The 19,247-nt window shown below is 44.7% G+C and overlaps 1 protein-coding gene across 5 annotated transcripts in view; it reads right to left on the bottom strand.

The window, feature by feature from the left end:
* DAB1 (DAB adaptor protein 1) overlaps positions 1 to 19,247 on the bottom strand; it is a 424,515-nt gene that overhangs the window by 13,160 nt on the left and 392,108 nt on the right. For 3 of the 5 annotated variants that reach the window (XM_082357648.1, XM_082357649.1, XM_082357652.1), the window contains 3 exons: positions 16,471 to 17,019; positions 12,696 to 12,823; positions 12,231 to 12,341 (listed from right to left, as the gene is read on the bottom strand). In XM_082357648.1, the coding sequence (XP_082213774.1) occupies positions 12,246 to 12,341; positions 12,696 to 12,823; positions 16,471 to 17,019 (773 nt within the window). In that variant the 3' untranslated portion in view covers positions 12,231 to 12,245. The remainder of the gene's footprint in view (positions 1 to 12,230; positions 12,342 to 12,695; positions 12,824 to 16,470; positions 17,020 to 19,247) is intronic. The other 2 variants (XM_082357650.1, XM_082357651.1) reach the window with 1 other exon arrangement.

Here is a 19,247-nt window from a genome sequence, read left to right as displayed (position 1 = left end):
CTGACTGCCTGTTAGGGACATCGCAGGGTCTAGTAGACAGAGCCGGACCAGCTGTGTGATATGGACAAGATACTTACACTTTCTGAGCTTCAGTTTCCCCAACCACGAAATGGGAATAATACTGTTTATCCTACACGGTTCTTGAGAGAATTAGAGAGAATATATATAAAGCCTCTAGCACAGTGCTCAGAAGGAACAGGTCTTCAGAACACGGTAACAATGATCATGAGTTAAGTGAACATTTTTCCAACACGGTTTTATGAACATCCACTTGAGGCTGCTGAAATTCCATCTCAAACCGCTCTTTGGTTTCTACAAGCAGTGATGACTGGCTGCACTTTAGAATAAGAGAAATGGCAATCGTGCCGTTAGCTCTTAGTTAAAAGCTTCTCGAACTTGTTTCGATCCACTCAGCTGTGTGAGGTTTGGCGGGTCACTCGCCTGTACCCATGGAGGCATGGAGTGTATGTCTGCACTAAGACATACACAAGGGTTTTCACCAACATATGACACAGCAAACCTCCAATCCAAATGTGTAGATGGGAAATGGCGTTTGGCCTTGTTGAAATCACTTCAGACTTTAGTTCATGTTGAAATGGCCCAGGGTGCACTGGCCAAGCAGATCAGGTCAATATTCTGGTCTTAGGCATGCATAGGCCCTTCTATTAAAGTCGGCCTTCATGCTGTCACTCTTGGATATTTGTACCAGAACTAAGTGGACACAGTGACATCTTAATTCTGTCATATTTTATATATTAGCCTGCCTCTTGCCATGTGAGTAAAGATCCCTTTTAACTGCTTATTTTCTTGAAGCAACAGATTGAACTGGCATTCTATAGCCTCTCCTGTGTGTCTGGCACCATGCTAGATATTTTCAAGTACATTGTCTTTTGAAAACATCACAACGGCCTTGTAAGTCAGGTGATTTATCTCTTTTGCAAATGAGAAACCAAGCACAGAGACGTTAAGTAGTTTGTCTATGGTCACACAGCTAGTAAGTTTGGGACATGGGACCTAGAAGTAAGGTCCAGTGCTTTTTCTCATCTATTATAACAGCTGCCATTAAAACAAAACAAAAACAAAAAACCTTCAATCTATGGTGTTGTAGAGTGTTTTGGAGTTTATAAAGCACCCTTATGTCTTATTTTATCTGCCTAACAGCCCTGGAAGTGGCTTATATTCTTTCCATCTTCACTTTGCAGATAAAAACTGAAAATCAAAGAGGTTGTGTGATCTCAAAGTCATTGTGCTGCCTGTCATGGATTTAATATATTGTACTACTTGCTTTTATTGTAAAGTGGGGATGGGTTAGAAGATAATTTTGTCCAGACCCATCATTTTACAGATGAGGAATGTGAAGCCCAATGAAGAGAGCTTTTGTTTCCCCAGAGTCACAAGGTTACTTAGTAACCATGCCATGAATATAATCCAGGACTCCTGAGATCAGGTAGGTCCAGGATGTCTTCTTCTAGAATTCATCATCTCTGTATTCTTTCAGGAAGAAGGAGCTTCCTACCCTTTGAGGCACCCAATCCTGTAAAATAACAGATTGCCAATTTGTCCCTCGATGCTTTCCACCCATGGGACTTCATACCAGCCTTGGATACATAAAGAATAAGTGTAATACTTCTTCCAAATATCTGATGACAGAAAGTAGGAAAGCCCATTCTTCCACGCCCTACTTCTGAGTTACCACTTTCCCATTCCATCTGCCATTTTACACGTGGACCCAGCACTGTAGGTGCACAATGAAGGTCTGCTGAGTGAATGAATGTCTAGGATACACTTTCTGCTTTTTTCACTGTTCTGATCCCTTTGTCCTAAACACACTCTCCCTTGGCTTTATTCTCCCGTAATTGAATCAAAAATCAAAATCTATAGCAAGATGATTTATTAAGCACCTCATCTATTCTCTGCCAACGTCTTGAAATGTTTCAAATACCTGTGGTAAGGCTAAACATGGAACTTTACTGTGTGTTTGTGTTCTGGGGGTGAGGTGGGTGGAGCAAAGCTAGAGTGGTAAAGTAGTGAAGTACCACTGCTGGGAAACAACATTTCCTTTTGCCTATGCCGGGCTACAAGGATGCATCCTCATCTTTCCTGGGTAGACTTTCTCAGCTCACTCTGCTTTTTGGATGCCCTAAGAAGTCTGGCTGCCTTGATCTCACCCTACATTTGCTTTATTCCAATTTTGGAAACTAATTTATTCAACTGAGAATGACACCTAAAAACAGAAGAAGACAGCAGGCTCAGACAGGGTAATTAATGCCACACTGCATTAACTTTCTGCAGCTGAGATAAATATTCACACATCTCCTGCTTGCCGGAATTTAGCTTCAAATACCCATCACAACAGTGGTAACGACTGCAGTCAACTCTCAATTATCCCCACTAATGAAGGGGAGCAGTGGTGTGTAAAACCCCAAGCAGCAGATAATCCCAAAGTCTGACACTCTGATGCATTATACGTTTTGGCAATAGCTTTACCTTCCTTGTTACAGAATCTTAGACTGTCAGAGTTGGAGGGGAGCTAAGAAATCATTTGATCCAGAAATTTCTGACCTGACTTCTGGCAAGGTCACCATGGGGTCTTTAAGCTATTTTCGACATTCCAAAAAGCCTAAATGGAATCACACATTAACATAACACGCTGTTGATATTTTTTGTTTTCTTTGGTCAGATCTGACCACATCTCGGCCCTGCTTCAAATCCTTCAAAGGCTCCTCATTACCCACAGGGTAAGGTCAAAGCTCCTTCACTGGGCACATAAGACCCATTAGTCTCGTAGTCCATTAGAGCTAATAAATGTCCCTTCCAGACCATGAACCAAAAGTTACCCTTCCTGGGACTTCCCTGGTGGCGCAGTGGTTGAGAATCTGCCTGCCAATGCAGGGGACAGGGGTTCGAGCCGTGGTCCGGGAAGATCCCACATGCCGCGGAGCAGCTGAGTCCGTGTGTCACAACTACTGAGCCTGTGCTCTAGATCCCGCGAGCCACAACTGCTGAAGCCTGCACTATAGAGCCCGTGCTCCACAACAAGAGAAGCCACCGCAATGAGAAGCCCAAGCACTGCAACACAGAGCAGCCCCCGCTCGCCGCAACTAGAGAAAGCCCGCGCACAGCAGCGAAGACCCAACACAGCCAAAAATAAAAATAAATAAATAAACTTATTTAAAAAAAAAAGTCACCCTTCCGGTCACGTACATCATGCTTAAAAAAAATTCTTATGCTTCTGTCAGAATGATCTTTCTGAAATGGATTTCGTCATGCCAGTTTCCTGCTTAGAACAACCGTCCCAGCTCCTTAAGCCCCCAAGGATAATGCAGACTCCTCGGGATGGGCCACAGGGCCCTTCCAACACGGCTCCCCCTTCCCATCCGGCCTCATCTACTTCCTCTCTCTCCTAGCCTGCACCTTCTTCCCTGTACTAATGGTCCCCCCAATGTGATGGGATTTCCCATCCCTGAGACTCTGCTTAGACAATTCCTTCCACCTCCAGGACCTCTCCTCATCCTGCCCCTGGGGGTTCATACTTTCAGAACCAGCCCAAATAGAAGGGCTTCCTGGACTATGCAGGTGACGTGGACCACTCTGCCCCGGGACTCCAGCAGTGCCCTGTGGCGTCTACACTGTCACCATGTTATCTCCCAGTGCCTCTACACAGTGAGCTCCGCTGCACCTTTCACGTCAGTATCCCAAATTCTGAGCACAAGCTTGGAACCTGGCAGGCGCACCCACTAACAACATGGAGCTTGAGGATGTGAAGGAGTGAATGAAAAGTGCCTCTCTTACCGGGAGCTGGCGAACACTTATGAACTTTAAGCTCATTTGTGAATCTGACATATTAATAATCTTCATTTCTAGAGGACAACGAAGTAGATTAGAAACCGTGCAGTAAAAATGAAAACAAATCAACTCTCCATCCTTTGACTTAAGTTGAATACCCTGCTTTCTGGGAGGTGCAATGAAAGAGTGCAAGCACACAGATGGGAAATCGGGCAGATCCAGGCTGGTATTCCTACTGCCAACTACTGCCTGCAGCCATAGACCACCGCGAACACACTTGCCCTTGAACAAGTTGGGTTTATTACTCATTACAACGAGGGGAACCAAGGGCAAGTCTGGAAGAGGTGATTAGAAAGGGCTTCTTATAGGTTTAGGCTTATATTAGATGTTTAGGGGGAGGGTCAAGAAAGTAAGGCTTCTCTCTGGGTTGGATGCTTTCAGGAAGCTGGAGTATGATTATCTTAATAATTCTTATCTGGAAGGCAGGTAGCATGGAGCAAGGCTAAAGCCAGGAGAGAAGAATATTTGGTCATTTTTGGAATCTGGACAATGTTCCTGTCAGCCATGGCTACCGAGGGGTCTGGATGTGTCTTGACCCACCGCGGTCACGGAATGCTTTGTGCGATGCTGGTGTTCTGTGAAATTGTTTACGTTCAACAGAACACCAAGGGCCCAGCTCTTGCTGTCAGGCTGCTGTTCCCTTTCTCACTGTCAGCTACTTAGTAACCTTAAAACTCCGTGCAGGTTACTTAACCCTTCTGGGTGCCGGTTTTCTCATCTGTAACATGAGTCTAGAAATCCTCATTGAGGATTGAAGGAGAAAATACACATTGACTGTCTGGCACAGAGCCTGGCATGGAGGAGGTACTCCAAAAACGGTTAGGTTTCTTATGTCTGGGCATGTGGCTCTATCCTTCCTTTATAGAAGATGGTTTTAGGCCTAAAAAATCACCTGTAGGTGGCTTTCCAAAGTCCATCTCCTTCATAGACACTACTTCATAGCGTAACTGGGCTGTTAGGAAACCTAATAATGGCACAGGATCCGCCTTGGGAAACTGTGTAGAAAGAATGTGGGGTTAATCTAAAGGATCTGGTTGGAGGGCCCTGTGGATGGCAGAGACTTCCACGTGTTTGCAGATGACTTTAAGTATGAAGTATGAGCTCACGTACAGAAGTCAAGTGGAATCACAGATTTAGAGTAATGATAGCATATATTTACAGAAATCTTTACAGCCTCTAAAGGGGATTCCTCGATCACATACATGGTCTCATTTGGGCATCGCAGAGTCTGTACCCTGGGTATTCCTATCTCCATTTAGAGGGAAGAAGCAGGGCTCCCCAGAGTTTGGTGACTGGCCCAAGGTCACTCAGCCAGCATAGGGCAGAGCTGGGATATAACCAGCTTTGTTATTTTTTTTAGCTTTTGTACTGCAGTAAAGTATTTAGAGCAAAGCATTTGCCATTTTAACCATTTTTAAGCATACAATTCAGGGACATTCATTACAATCATCATGTTGTGCAACCATCACCATTATTTCTAAATCTCTTTCTTCACCCCAGATAGACTCTGTACCCATTAAGCACTGACTTGCTTAGGGTCCCCCTGACCCCCAACCCCTGGTAACTAACCTCTAATCTACTTTCCATCTCTATGAATTTACCTATTCTTATTTTTAAATCAACTTCATTGAGGTGTGATTTGCATACAATGAAATGTTCCCATTTTAAGTGTACAGTCTGATGAGTTGTGAGAAATATATCCACCCATCTGGCCCTCCCCAGAGCAATCAAGCTATAGAGCATTTCCTCACCCTAAAAACTTCCTCGGGGTCCTGCTCAGTCAACCCTTCACTCCAGTGCGGCAACCACTGATCTGCTTTCGACCACTGTAGATTAGATGTGTTCTCCTGAGCCTTTCATGTAAACACACCCAGCTCTTTCCTAAGCCCACTGTCCTCTCCACTGCCACATGACCCCTTTTGTAAAATGTCAAAGCAAGAAGGGCCATCGATCTGACGGTTCCTTTCCTACAGGAAGAAATGGAGGCCCCCAGATGTGAGGGTTTTGTTTTTCTTTTTCCCCAAAGTCCGCAGGAATCAGTGGAGAGCCAGGAGGGGCAGCCCAGGGTCTGGACTCCCCTTTCTGTGCTTATTCCCTCACTTTCCCTACCTATCTCCACCTGTCTGGCTTGAAGTATAAAGGCATATAGTTTCCAATCCCACATTATAAGGAGCCCCTTTGGAAAGCCACCTAAATTGTGCTTATGACTTTGCATCCCTTTAATTTTTATTGTGTTTGTTTCTGGAAAGCTTGGCCACGTGGAGCAAAGGTATGTCCAAAACAAATGATGAGTGGGGAGAAGACGTGGCATGCTGAGAAAGGTGGTCTTGGACGTGAGGTCACGCGCCATGCAATCTAGCTGCTGAGCAAGCCCATCTCTGCCCCTCTTGGGAGCCTGGGGTAAGAGCCACGCCGAGCCACGCTGGGGGTCAGACTGCAGCTAGGAGGTGAGCCAAAGCTTGAGGTCCTCAGCATTGCCCTGCCTAGGCAGCAACTTCAGCCTCAGGGTCTTTAAGCCCGAACACTTGGGCCTAGCTCAGCAGCGTCTAACATTTCCTGGCCTGATAAAATGAAAAAGGTGATGGTAACCAGGGAGTGGAAATAAGGCTGAAAGAACTCAAAGTTCCACCTGAATCCATGAAAAACGCATGGGGTTTAGAGCCACAAAGACCCCAGCAACTTCCTAACTACCTGTATGAACTGAGGAAGGCATTTCACCTGGGCCTCAGTTTCTTCATCTGTACGATGGGGTTTGTAACATCAACATCATGGGACTGTAACACGTAATAAGTGAGCTCATATGACATAAGGAATTTTAACAAGGGGCAGGAGTCTTCCTTTCCTTTTTATTCAGAGGAAAGGGAAACAATAAAGCTTTCTGACCACTTTCAGCCTGAAAATCTGGCCTTCAGAGTAGGAAAGTCTTCAAAACACAGGATGGATTTAATGACGATGCCTTAGAGACTGAAGTTGCTGCTGAACGCACTCGCTTCCAGGGGTCTTGGGTGCTGAAACCCACTTGGTGAACACAGAGGTGCACACTCTGAGTTCCCAGGGGGTCTGCACATGTCCTGATCAATTCTGCACTTCCCCAATAATAATAATAATGATGGGTACAAGTTATCTGCTTTGCAGATTTACGTCACCTTTCTTGACCTTGTCACGTAGCAGAGGAGGGCACTGAGGTTGATGGCAGCCGTTCTCGGCCATAAGCAGGATGGCCTGTCCTGAGTAGGTTCCTGGTGGTCAGGAGTGGGCCCTGGATCTCACACAGATAGTCACCAGGACCCCTAATGAAGTCAACATATTTCAGGGACTTCTGGCCTTTCCGTCATTAGCTGGGAATAAGGACAGCCTGGGAGAAGGGTGCTGTTGGAAGACCTAGTTTGAGGACTGGGTCTTCCATGCTCTAGCTGGGTGACCGTGGGCAAGTTAGAGGGTCCTAGAATGTAAGCGCTAGAAGGGCCCGTGGGAATTGCTTTACCGAAGAGAAGACCAGAGGTCAGAAATGAAGCCGTCTGCCTCAGGTCACAAGCAATCAAGTCAGCGAGGCTGCTAAAACCCAGGTGTCCCGGCCTTGGTTGAGTGCTCTTAAGTTATTTAATCTGGGTCTAGATTCAAATCCTAGCCCTATTACATGTGAATCGTGTGATTTCAACATGTCATGAACCTCTCTACCTTACCTGTCATATCTGTGAAACAGGAATGATAAAAATACTTAAGAGCGTTCCCCTGAGGATTGAATTAGGTGATGTCTATAAAAGTGCTATAAACATCCTAGTAATTTTTACATTTATTTTATTAGTAGTAGTAAATGCAAGGCTACTTGCATTAGCTTCTGCAGGGTGATTCTAGAAACAGTGAGCGTGATCTAACTCAGAGGTCATCATACGACAGCCCATTGGCCCATTTCAGTGGCTGCCAGTTCTTTTGTAAATAAAGTATTATTGGCACTCATCACACCCAGTCCTTTATGCACTGTCTTTTGCTGCTTTCCTGCGGCAGCGGTAGAGTAGATTAGTTGTGACAAAGGCCAGATGGCCCACAAAAACGTAAAGAGTCCCAGAGAGTGTGCTGGCCTCGGGTCTAAATGATCAGTAGCGTCTAGCTGTGCTCACTACTCTAGGGGCTGAACACCATGTTGAAATCTCCATTTCTAGTCTTTTGCTCTCCAGAGTCTCATATCCAGCAGTCTACCGGCATCTCTGCTTGGAAGTTCAAGGGCACCTCGGGTACAACTGGTCCCAAAGAAAACTGGCCTTTTTTCTGCTCAAGCCTGCAGCTCTGCCTTCCTTAGCACAGTGCCTGGCACCGCCTAGATCCCCCAGTCAGGCAGGAACCTGGGGTCATCCTAGCACATGCCCTCTTCTTCCTCACCTCCCACTTCCCTGCAGTCTTAAGCGCCTCCTGATTCCATCTTTTCACATCCCTGGGCATCATGCCCATCTCTCCAACCTGGCCGACACTGCTCTCAACCAGGCCTTCCCATCTCCCGCCTGGACTAGCTTGGCTTGGACTTGCCTCGGAGTGCTATGCCCATGAAAAGGAGAGATTATTTTTCCATTTTTGTGGTTCTCTGTTTTGAGGCTCTTTGTTATGTGATTCTATTTAAAAACAGAAGAGTAACAATAATGCCAAATACGTGTATTCTACTTTCAAAGCTTATAAAAGCACTTTCATACTCACGGTATCTTCTGATTCTGGGAGAGTCTGAGGAGGGATCTCTTGCTATGATTCGTCTTCATCCATATATGGTGACCGGGGGTTCCAGGGGCTAGCTAAAGTCCTGCCTAAGGTCACCTGCTTTGGAACCATAATTCAGACCCAAGTCCCCTGACTCTGGGCATTTCCTTTCTTTCTTTCCTTTTTTTAAAAAAATCTCTTACCAAAAGCATCTGAAGTGCTGCTTTCTTTGCCCCTAAACACTATAAATCCATCAGGTAACATTTTACATGTCTTGGGTTCCCACTATGAAGACTGGTCTTAAAAAATGACAGTGACTTATTATTTATGGCAATATCTACTGTTACTAAGGGAGACAGACCAAACAATTCCCCACTGTTACAGACGCTACTTTGACTTGACAGCTGGGAAAGTCTGATAGGCAGTTTATTTACTTAGCCATTTAACCAAATAAATGTTTTCATTTTTCTTTCATCTCCTCAAAAGCTAACATTTCGCCCTTAAAATTGCTCCAGCAACGTATCAGTGGAGTATAAATTACCTGCCATTCCCACGCCAGCCATTATAATATTATTTGGGTTCTTTTTTTTGCCCCTATTGACCCAGTCTTTCAAAGACACGTGATTCTCCCAGATGGGGGGGTAGGGGAAAAACATGAAATAATTGAAGATATTCCCCTTTATTGCTAAAACAGAAATGCTGTTTTGATATTGGCCCCGAAGCTTCCTCCTGAGAGGATTGAGGCCATCCGTTTCCTCTTACTAGGGTGCAATATGGTTTTAACTTATCAGCAGATGTCACCCCTACCTACTCAGAATTGTGCGGGCATTTCTAATAAAAAGCAGCTGGAGATAATGGGTGCAAGGGTGATAAGAAGGCTGAGACTCTTGCTCTCCAACTGTATGGAGGCAGCGGGGAAAATAGAGCCATGGACGTAACTCTCCCTGCATGGTATCCTTTTTCCAAATGCCTGGAAAGGCCCTAAGAAATTGCAGTCAGTAAATTTCCAGTTGGGTGGATGGGTGAATGGGATGGAGACAGAAAGATCAAACGTGGCTTATACTGCTATTGAAGGAGGGGCCCAAAAGGCTCATTTGGACTTCCCTTATGGGTGTCTTAAGGGATGTGTTGGCAAGGCTGGCATCAGCCTCTTGGCATGCAATTCTTGATAGGCAATTGTGTAATTGCCAGACTAAGCTTTCAAAGGGAGAAAACTGTTTCATGGAAGATTACAGCCCAGCCCTCCTTTGGAGCTGGGAACTACTTATTATGATTTACATGTGAATCTAAGATAAGGCTGCTCATTTTTTGGGAAGTGAGAGGTGGCCTGTGAGGCCCTAACAGGGGTCCTTCTGATTATGGGACGGGGCGAGCCAGAAAACTAAGAAGTAGGGTTTTTTCTTTTTCCTTTTTCCCAAAGCTATTTTGAGGCATATTGAAAATTAATTACCTGCAAATAGAAAGTAAAAAGCAAAACCTCGCAGCCAGTGGCCTGGGTCCTTATGGTAGAATTTATTCAACACGAGGACATAAGGGCTAAACGTATAAAATCCAAGGGAGTGGCGAACCACATTTATTGAGCACATAGGATGATGATGGGGGTGGTGGTGATGGTGTTGGTGGTGGCGATGGCAACTAACAGCTCTTGGGTGCTTTCTCCGTGTCAGATGCTGTGCTAAGAGCTCCACACACATCACCTCCTATGATTATTGTCCAAACAATAAGCTTATGAGGAGAACACTATTTTTACCCTCATTTTTCAAAATAAGATCGAGAATTATTATGACATCCCATGAGGGTCACATAGCTTATAAGTGCTAGCGCCAGATTCTGAACCCACTCTTGCTCCAGAACCAGATTTTTTTAAGCCGAGTACCGAGTACCTGTCTCCATGTGCTATCTTAGTTAATGTAATGTATACACAAGGCCCTTTCAGCAGATAAGCAAACCAAGACTCAACAGCAAGTATGGTTCTTGCTCAAGATTTCCTGCTCTTAAGTAGCTGAGCTAGAATTTGAACTCAAGTTCCAAATTCTGAGCTCTTCCCACTAGACCATGCCACGTCCATTCACAACTCAACCCTGGCCTGGGGTTCTAGACAGAGCATCAAACACGGAACAGGCTGAAGCCTCACAAAACAGCCTGTACGACTGTCTCAAGCAGAACAGGCTCGTAAAGATGAGGGTGTGAAACATCGATCTGCAAATGCTGCACGTCATCTTTATTCTCTAGAAGAACTCAATTTTAGGATGATGTTGGCTGTTATGCTGATGAATGGCTCTTGTCACCTCTGGTTCATTCATCAAATTTTTCAAGGCAAGGGTGAGCATGTGAAATAAAACATATGTAAGGGGTAGAAAAACCTCTGGGGGAATCTTCCCAAGGTGTCCACCCATCATCTCCAACTTTTGTCTTTCCTGGAACATTGACTTTGCCTGTATCACGAGTTCCCCAAATAGCTTTGCAAGACTGGATTTTTAGATGGGCATTTGCATGGCATGATGTGTTCTCATGTGCTATCGTACACTGAGATGAAACATGGCAAAAAGTACGGTATGTGAGATTCTTTAATCATAAAATCTATTAGCAAAATGCACTTTCAAAACACTGTATGAGCTTTCAAGAACCATCAAAATAACTTACACGTGAACTGCGACTGATTCCGAGGTAGCCTCAGAATCCATTTACGAACAGTGAAAACTATTTACCATTTTAATGGTTCTGACCATAATGTTCAGGCCTAAAAACAGAGCTCTGTCGGTATGGCCTTGCAGTCCTACACGTTTACGGAAAACTAGAAAGGTATATGAAAATTGAACACATTTGTCAAGCAGTGACCTTAGAAATCATGCCTGGGTAACAAGGGGTACTTCTGTCTCCTGGGAAGGTTCGCTTCATCAGCCCCTCTTTCTTTCCATAAAATCAGATGTATTAAAATTCAAGTGCCAAAACCCACTTCTAGTAAATGTAAGTACCCCTCTCTTGAAGCTGCTGCTGATGGAGTCTGAAGTGGTTTGGTGGCAAAACACAGGCTGTAGCACAGGTGCAAACAGCAGAGCCTCAGAAGTGAACGTGACACGTCTCTGAGCTTTGAATTCCACTTTCACGTCAGAAAGGGTGCGGGGGCCCCTTCTGGCCAGACAAAATGGACTACCATGATCTCACATCTCTATCAATCTTATTTCAAGCACTGCTTGTTTCTGTTTCTTAGTCTGGCTTCTCGGTGTGTTTGGTTGGCGACCTTTTTTTAGATCTGCAGAGTGTAGGCAAATGCAGTTGACACACTGCTTAAAAGGTTTAAGCATCTGGACCCTATTTCACTGAGAAAGAATCAGGGTGGGCAGAATGTGTCCATCTCAGAATGTTGATGCTTTTAGACACTGAGTCCACGTTAAGTAGCTTTGACCATGCCTCCTTCTATCAACACCCACCCACTCAGAACATATCATTAATAAAATATGACCATTCCCCACTCCTCTCCTCTACCCCTACCTCCCCATATATGTCAAAGGTCATGCATCCATGAGGATAAACAAGGTGGAAAACAGACATCAGGCAAGGCGAGATGACGCAAACATCGGGGATACGCTCAGGCCAGGAGAGATGGTGCAAACATCAGGGATGTGACATCAGAGGTAACAAACAAGCAAAAGGGAAAGCGGATGGCTTAAGGGTGGGAGATCAAAAGGACAGATACCTACCCAGACCTGTGCTATCTAGCTACCGGCCTGTGGACTTATATTATCACCACTGGGCTCCCCACTGGGCTCACCAAAGGGATCACTGTTGGATGAGGCCTGTGACCCATCAGGCTAGAACACAAGAAGATAACACTTTTTTTTTTTTCTTTTCAGTAATTGAAAATATAAGACAGCTGGGCATATTTTCATGCACACATATACTCTTTTAAAGGAGGCAGCACTTCGTTTAGAGGATGCCACTTCCGCAAATGTGAGAACTTGTAGTAACAACTCAATGAAAGGATAACGGTTTTCAGCTGCTCATTTGAACATAAAAGAAAACGCCTTTAGTCACCCCTTTAGAACTTAAGAGTCTGAGCCAGCATTCTTTTCTACATAGGTTTCCTCATGCATTGTCCATTTCAGATACAGAGGTTTTAAATTGAAGAATAAAAAAAAAAAAAACAGAAAGAACTGGTCACTTACAGCTTCTTGCTCTTCACTTTTGCTGGGACTTTCAAAGCCCTCTTCAAAGATGTCATCGGTGGTCGGATCACTGGCGTGGGATGCAGATGATTTGGATGGAGAGCTCTGTCTAGGGGCTGGGGTTGGAGCTACATAGAGACCATGCAAAAAAAGAAAACATCCTAAGTGTCCGGCAGCAACCGTTTATACCCCACAGAAACCTCAGGGATCTGATTATATTGGAGCCAAATCCCAGGACTCCTCCCTTCCTATCACAAGTCAAATCGGTTGAACAGTTTAATATCTCCTCTGTACCTATTAATCTTGTCCTCTCCCAAACTTGATGGTCAGGAAGGAGCTGGTGGTCCACAGGGATGGGTGAGGCAGTGGTCCTCAACGGATAGTCCCAGGACCAGAAGCATCAGTCACATCTGGGAACTTGATGGTAACACAGATTCTTGGACCCCACCCTAGATACACTGACAATCAGAAACTCTGTGTTTCTGCAGACTCAAATTGAGACCTGCTGGACTACAGTCTTCTTTCTTAACTTCAGTCTTCTTTCTTAACTTCATATAATTATTTCAATAAGAATAAATAGAGAAGAGGACAGTGATATGCATTTATTGAGTGCCTTCTATGTGTCGGAAGCCATCAGAAATTTTACAGGCAATATCGCTAATCCGCATAAAGCCTCTTCGAGGTAGGGGTTCTTCCAATTTTACAGATAAGGAAGGTGAAGACTGCTAAACTGCTCAAGGCCACAGACTTGGCAAGTGGTAGAAGCAGGTTTTGTATCCTGGCACATAGTAGGTATTCGATAAACACGTGCTGAATAGAGTGTCTCAGTGATCTGGGAAAATGAATGTAGCTGATGGCAACTTCACAGCTGGCACTTTTTTCCTTGTTCCATAAGGATCTCCATTTTCTGTCCTAACCTTCCCACATTTTCCTTGTCTCCTTTATCCCAGAGGTTTATAATAAATATGGCATTAGAAACTACTTTCCTTTCAATAATTTCTTTTTCTTTTCAATAATTTCTAAATTGGCAGTGAAAATACCCAGCACTGGCTCAGCCCCAAAGGAGTGGGGGGGGGAGGGCGTGGCTTGATTTAATAGCTGAATTTCAAAAGCCATTGACAAGGCCTCCCTGCCATTACATCCCAGAATTTACAAAATCTGGCTGCTTATCAGACAGTGAGGGATTATAAAACTTGGTGAGTTGCTTTTGCCTTGATGAACCTCTCTTTAGAATGATGCTATTTATTGCGTGCCAGCAAGCTAGACACGGTGCTAGGCACTTTGCATTCATTATGCTCTCTAATATAAACCCTGCAAGGTGCTATTGTACCTATTGTCTTTTTCTGATGAAGAAACTGCGGCTCAGAGAGGTGAAGTGCCTTTCTTAGAGTTAACACAACTATGAAGCAGGAGCGCTGGGATTTAACACAAATCTGACAGTGTTCAGTCCACTGTGCTTTTCTATTTCCATCTGAGGTGTACTTTTGGTTCCTCTCCACTCAAAACATTCGAAAGGTGATGCTGATGGATAAGAGGATATAAAGATAGGTTGCACTCATTTTCTTTAAAATAAAACATTGTGTCTTTTTTCTTAATTTAAAAGGAAGTCTGTTTTGTTTCATGAGATGCCTATAGAACCAACCAGTTACAGAGAGTTTAAATGAGGTAAGCTTTATGAAAACACCTTGATATGCGATAGATGCTTAATAACTATGAGTGTAATTGGGTTCTGAACTGTGTGTGACATGGTTTCTTGCTTACTAAAGGCTGAGAACCCTGACAGAGCTGCCGATTCTGAGAGACATACTGCTCATACTTATTGGATGGAATCAGTGGGATGCAAAACTCGAAGTTTATTTATGCGAGTGTCTTAACCTTTAGAAGGTTTTGTAGAATACCTCTCTACCCTAAAACTGTGGTTCTCAATCCAGGACAATTTCACTCCCAAGGGACATCTGGCACTGTCTAGAATCATTTTTGGTCATCATGGCTAGGGGAAGAGGATGTGTGCTACCGGGTATCTAGTGGCTAGAGGCCAGCGATGCTGCTAAACATCCTAAAATCCACAGGACAGCCGCCCACAACAAAAAATTATCTGGCCCAAAATCTCCCGCTCTGACACACGAGAGTAACTGAGTAGCCTTTGTTTTGTCCCTTCATCCTCTACAATCGTTCCAAAACGCCGCCCATGTGCCAGACACCACACAACCATCATGAGAAGTGTAGCAACACGAGGATGATGAAGACATATTCCCTGTCCTCAAAGAACTTAAACTTCCCTCTTTTATATATACAGCTGGCACACAAGTCCCTTGAAAGAGAGACATGTGTCTTCAAAAGATGCTTGCTTTTTATGCATGGCTGTCATTTCTTTAGCATTTCATTCTTTATTCATGATTCTTCCTTGAAACCCTGTGAGCTGAAGTGAAGAGAGATGCCCCCACCATGTAGATCATATGGCCTGAGAGGAAGTAGGTTGTTTACACCCATAGAAGAGGTTCATTTTCAGAACAGCATCCCAAACCTTGCTGAAGTGACATTATCTGATTGTGTTAACATGAGATTTTTTTTTGACAATTCACGGTCCTGGCTAAGCAGTAATCCATACCATCTGTGACAGTAATGAAAACGCCAACCTCACTGTTCCATGAGCCTTTTCCTTCCCCTTATCAACTGTCAAGGCACAACTATGGGTCACCAGACACCTTCCCCGGATGGTGTCAACCAGGCATCAGTGTGCCCAAGTACCTCTGGATTCTGATTGGCTGCACAGTGCTGGTTTTCCAGATGCTGGCAATAGAAAAGTGAGCTGGGATAGGATCACTGAATGCTAGAACTAGGACAAGGCACAGAGCTATGGAAGCTAGCTCACTTATTTTACCCAAGACACAGCTGAGGTTAAGAGAAGTCACACACTTGCCCAAAGACACAGTTTGGGGTGGAGAAGGCAGGATTAGAACCTCAGTCCAAGACTGAGTAAACCCACTCAGTATGCCATAACAATGACGATAAAAATACTTCCAACTCTGTGAGGGACATAATGTTTTAGTACATGTACCACTGAATCCTTTTTATGACCCTTAACCTAAGATAGATGAGGAAATTGAGGCTCAAAGAAGTAAAATGACTTGCCCATCGACACAAAACTAGTAAGTAATCAAGCCACTCTCTGGATTCCCAGTGCAGAGCTTTCTGACTACCTAAAGCTTTGAGCAAATTCTGGCTGCCACTCTACCAGTTGTAGGAGGCCTTATGGCTGCTCTATCTCTGGTCTGTGTTTTCTCCTGACCTTAATTTTCTAATTTTTTATACTTGTCCCTAACATTTTTTAAATGCACATACACCATTCATTTTTAGTTCAATAAGCCATACCCAAATCTATGTGTCAGAGCTGGGATATACATAAATGAATAAATGAATGTGCAAGGGAACAAAAACTTAAGAGCCAGAGTAACATGCTAGATAAATAACAGGCCTATATTCAATTCCACCTTTTTGTCTATTTTCTTTGTCTTTGAATCTCACTTTCGTTATCTGTCAAACAGGTCTAACAAAACTTGCCATTAGCATTGTTAGGAGTATAGAAATAATAAATATAAAGCACATGGAGAAGGTGCGTATAACTGGCACCTAATAATGGGAGGCTATTGTTATTAGTAGTAGTCATATAAACAAAGAGAGGCCTGTTGAATGCAACTGAGGTGATTTCTCTGACACCAGAAACAAGGCATCAATTGCTCTCTGGGGGTTTATGCCTTCAAAGAAGGGCACTCACGTGAGTTGGTCGATGGTGTAGTAGAAGTCACAGGCGTCAAATTCAACTGGGAGATGTCAAAGTCATCACAGTCGTCTGTATCCTGTGCCACCCCGACTTTGTTGAAGTAACTGGAGAAGGCCTCTGAGGTGCAGGTGAGGGAGGGCTGGTCGGGTTTGCGGGAGGGCACGGGTGGAGGCTGGGCCATCTGGAAATCCTTAAACATTTCTTTCCCCATTTTCTGCCTGGGCTTGTCGGTCTGTGGACTTGACCTGGCGGAGTCACTCGTGGCTGGGACGGTTGCAAGGGGGGTGAGGGGACCTTGGAACATGGCAGCTGGCAAAGGCATAACAGTTTGTGTGGGCATGAAGGCGGCTGGCGGAAACTGCCCGGCCACGGTGGGCCAGGGCTGCTGAGTGGCAGGGAAGAGAGCCGGCTGGCCCCATGCGATGGGCTGAGCCCCTGGCATCACCTGAGCGACTGGTGGCTGAGGACCCATGGCGATCTGCTGTTGGACAAGGGGCTGCTGGCCCCAGAAGGATGGGAGGACGGCGCCCATTGCAACATAACCTGCAAGGGTTAAAAAGAAAAGTCAGGCGCCTTGGGAAAGAATCATTCAGGGAGTCAAGTGATGGGCAGAAAGGGACCAAGCAACTATTGAGTGTCAGGCTGTGTGCTAGGATGCAAAGGTGAGTAAGACAGAAGTCCCTGCTCTCCTGGAGTCTGTCTTCTAGAGCCCTGGTCAGGGAAAATCGCTCTGAGGAGATGACTTGTAAGCAGAGACTAGAATACAGTGAGGGGGACGCCAGGCAGAGATCTGGGGAGTAACGATAATACTGCTATAGTTCTTAAAGTTCTTATAGTCTTATAATTCTTAGAGGTTTCTGACATCACACAACCTCAGGAACCAGTGTGTCTCAGTGGAAAAGGCAGAGCGCTGGAAACCAGGCACAGCTGGGTTTGAATCTTGCCTCCCCTTCTTGCTAGACTTAGGGCATTCCCAAATGCTTCAGCTCTCTAAGAGTCAAGCTCTTTGTTGTAAAGCCAGGTAATAACATCTTCCTTCTCGGCATCGAAGCGGTGTGCAAAATGATTAAGAATTAAAATGTTGGAGTTTTAGAGGTCAAGGTTAAAATTCACACTGCCACTTCTTATCTATGGAATTTGGGGAGAGCTTCAGAAGCTCCCTAAGCCTCTCCTTATCTGTAAAATGGGCAGAAAATACCTTCTGCCTCATTGGGTTAATTTAAAGATTTAATTTAGAGATTAAAAAAAATGTAAGTTAGCATCTACTCAGGACCACCTCATACAGTGGCATAGGTTGGGCACTGCAAAACTCCAGGGGGTGTACTCACATATGTCACCATAATTTTTTGCTATATTATTCCTTTCAGGTGAGATCTAGTCATTTTAAAAGGAGTACAAGTGATACTCTGTACCATAATAATAGAAACAATAATAATTTCCACGTATTAAATGCTTACAATGTGCTAGGTACAGTATTAGGTGCTTCACATCTTTACAAAATCCCTGCAGGGTCGGTATCATTATCTCCATTTGAGGGATAAGGAGATTGGTGCTCAGGGAAGAAAAGTACCTCATTCAGGTTCACACAGCTGAGACAAGCTGGGATCAGGATCTGAACTGAGGTCATCTGTCCCCAAAGCCAGCATTCTTTCCAGTGCCCCACACTGCCTCACCCAGATGGCCAAGACTGACTTCTGATCTTAGCACAGTCCGTAAAGCTGGTCTAGCCATGTAACGTTTTAGCTCACTGTGGGCCTGGAGGAGACTCCCATGTCCTTCCAGGAGTCCCCACCCTTTTCAGGGTGCAATCAAGCCCAGGAGACAGAGGACCAGTCCAGGCAGAGTAGAGGGCCTCTCAAAATATGCATTTTTATGGCTGTCGGAAGGAATCTGCAGGTACAGAGCAGTGAGACCAGGAAAAGAAGAGGGTGGTTGCACGGTATCCTAGCAACTTCCAAATGTTAGACTGGCAGGCGTGGGGGCACTGGGCATGTCCTGGGTTGTGTCAGTGACCCTGGTGAGCCCAGAGGAATCACATGTGGGCTGCCGCACTCATGCTCTAGCCTCAGATCTACCTGCCCTTCAATTGATTCATAAGGGATGGAGCCAACTTTCAAAGCCAGTCCATTTCCTTCCAAGGTCAGAGGAGGCTCCAGTAGTGGGGTAGAGACAGACACACGGGTTTCCTGCCGATCAATCTAATAGTGTTAAATACTTTTATGGAATGAGGCAGGAGTGGCAACAAAACAGACAATATCCTTATCAGATCACCTTGGTTCTATTGCAGGGAAATGAGAGGGGTGAAGAGGCATTGGTGCTGACATTTAAACTTGCAACTTGCTTACACTGTCTATCATAATAATGCAGTGACTTGAACCTACCAACAGACTAAGAATTTTGCAACATTGTTTTTCTTATTTTCTGATTGACTTTGACAGGGTTCAGTGGTTCTCGGTGGGAGTGCTACTGCCTCCTAGGGCATGATTAGGAAATTTCTGGGGTGTGTTTTGGTTGTCATGATAATTTCGCGGCCAGACAGTACTGGCATTTAAGGGGCCAAGAGCATTGACACTAGACCTTCTATAATGTGGGAGATAACGTGCATGACAAAGAAATGTCAGCATTCTGTTTGTGATTATTTGAGTATAGACTGGACTTTTTAAATGAATATTTTATTATATTATTTATTTATTTTTGGGGGTGGGGGCCGCAACCCCGTGGCTTGCAGGATTTTAGTTCCCCGACCGGGGATTGAACCCAGGCTACAGCAC

The sequence above is a fragment of the Balaenoptera borealis genome (assembly GCF_965194805.1).
Source record: "Balaenoptera borealis genome assembly, chromosome: 1".
Taxonomy (NCBI): Eukaryota; Metazoa; Chordata; class Mammalia; order Artiodactyla; family Balaenopteridae; genus Balaenoptera; species Balaenoptera borealis.
Note: the sequence above shows the minus strand (reverse complement) of the source record. Positions and strands in the feature narration are given on the sequence as shown.